At 39.0% G+C, this 1,983-nt stretch overlaps 1 protein-coding gene across 1 annotated transcript; it reads left to right on the top strand.

Annotated features, from left to right (window-relative positions):
- Positions 1 to 75: 75 nt before the first annotated feature.
- Positions 76 to 1,475, top strand: LOC107580398 (proteasome subunit alpha type-2-like; the record flags this gene model as incomplete). Its single annotated transcript, XM_016266108.1, has 6 exons — positions 76 to 263; positions 437 to 559; positions 641 to 722; positions 826 to 899; positions 998 to 1,055; positions 1,131 to 1,475. Coding segments are annotated over 6 exons (642 nt in total), but the record flags the coding sequence as incomplete, so codon positions are not given.
- Between the last annotated feature and the right edge of the window lie 508 nt (positions 1,476 to 1,983).

Below are 1,983 nucleotides of genomic sequence, written 5' to 3'. Positions count from 1 at the left end.
ATACAAAAAACTGGAAGGGGGCCAACACTTTTTCACACCACTGTAGGCTACCTACAGTATACAGTTTCTCCATAGGTGCTGCACTTAAATCGTAAATTTGTTTTGAATGACCTTTCGTCATTATTTGCAGCATCAAATGGAGTTGTGCTTGCAACTGAAAAGAAACAGAAGTCCTTACTGTATGATGAACAGAGCGTGCACAAAGTTGAGCCCATAACCAAACACATTGGCATGGTGTACAGTGGAATGGGTCCTGACTACAGGTATGAAACAACAGTGCAGTATTTATTTCAAACCGATAGCCGATTTGTTCTAAAAATGAAACTCTTAAAATAAGCCCTTCTTAAAGGAGCAGTGCACTCATAAATGGAAAATCTGTTATTTGTTATCTGGATGGTCTGTAAGGAATGACTCTGGGAATGATCTCTCTTGACAGGGTGCTGGTCAGGAGAGCAAGAAAGCTGGCGCAGCAGTATTTCCTGGTATACCAAGAGCCAATCCCCACAGGCCAGCTGGTACAGAGAGTGGCTTCTGTTATGCAAGAGTACACACAGTCAGGGTATGTTGACTTCTTTCTATCTTTTATTATACCTTACTTTAATTAGAGCTCTTGTAGTAATATTAGTGTCATGTTTTGTAGAGGTGTGCGGCCGTTTGGAGTCTCTCTTCTCATTGCCGGTTGGGACGAAGACAGACCATACTTATTTCAGTCAGACCCATCGGTACAACAAATAACAATATCAAGTTTTACATCACTGTTTGTTCTTAATTCAACATGCAACCATTTATGTTGTGAAACCATGTCTGAATGGTGATATCCCACAGGGAGCATACTTCGCCTGGAAAGCCACAGCAATGGGAAAGAACTATGTGAATGGAAAAACATTCCTTGAAAAAAGGTATCGAAGTAATACACTTTTTGAATTTATTGTAGTGTATAAGATGGAAATGATTTTGCAAAAGATTTACAGCGTGGCTTTGTACAATTTCATTACAGATATAATGAAGATCTGGAACTTGAAGACGCTATACACACTGCCATCTTAACGTTGAAGGTGAGTTCATCTCTAAATAACCTCATATATCAGATTGCTCAAAACAAGATCTATAGCATTTTCTTTTTCTTACAGGAAAGTTTTGAAGGGCAGATGACCGAGGACAACATCGAGGTGGGCATCTGTAATGAGGCAGGATTTCGCAGACTGTCACCTGCTGAGGTGAAGGATTACCTGGCAGCAATTGCTTAAACAACAGCACTACATCTGCATACACAGTTTACCATTTCGGTTTGGTTGTTCATTTGAATGCTGCATTTTTTGCTGCAACTGATTTCTCTATAAAAGTATGCATATTATTAACAAATGTTACATCCTGCGTATTTCACTATGACATTTCTTTGTGATTTTTGTACCTGACTGTAATTATGAATGACCTTGTAAGGTGTCGTGTGGAATCTGAACTGTTTTATTAGTAAAGAAAAAAAGTGTTTGACAGGCAACAGATATGTATTTCAAGGCCTGCTTCGTCACAGTACTGTCCATGCTAATGGGATCTTTCCCTGAGGCTCAGTTCATGTACATTTTTCAACATCAAAAATCAAAAAAAAAAATCTCACTCCAAAGTGTTGAACAAAATCTGAAAGGTTGTAAACCTCTCCATAGCCCACTCCAGCATCCATGCAGATGAAGTCATCGAGATTCATTTTAGATTCTGTGAAAAGAACACATACAGTGTAAGAGGAAGAAGAACTCCAATCATGATATTTACAGAATTGTGGCAAATAACAAGACAAATAATTTTACAACAAACCTGATGTCTCTAAACATGGGTATGGTGGGGACGGCATACGCCAGTTCCCATCTGAATCCTTCATATGTGACCGATCAGAAGCAAACTTTTTCAAGTAGGTGTGGCCTGGTATGACACGAAGTTTCCTGAAACGCAGCAGATAACCGTTGATATGGCTAGTATTATAAACTTTTT

Source organism: Sinocyclocheilus grahami, unplaced genomic scaffold (assembly GCF_001515645.1).
Source record: "Sinocyclocheilus grahami isolate Dianchi unplaced genomic scaffold, SAMN03320097.WGS_v1.1 scaffold32679.1, whole genome shotgun sequence".
In the NCBI taxonomy this organism is placed as follows: domain Eukaryota; kingdom Metazoa; phylum Chordata; class Actinopteri; order Cypriniformes; family Cyprinidae; genus Sinocyclocheilus; species Sinocyclocheilus grahami.
The sequence above is the reverse complement of the archived record's forward strand: the minus strand, read 5'-3'. Positions and strand labels throughout refer to the sequence as shown.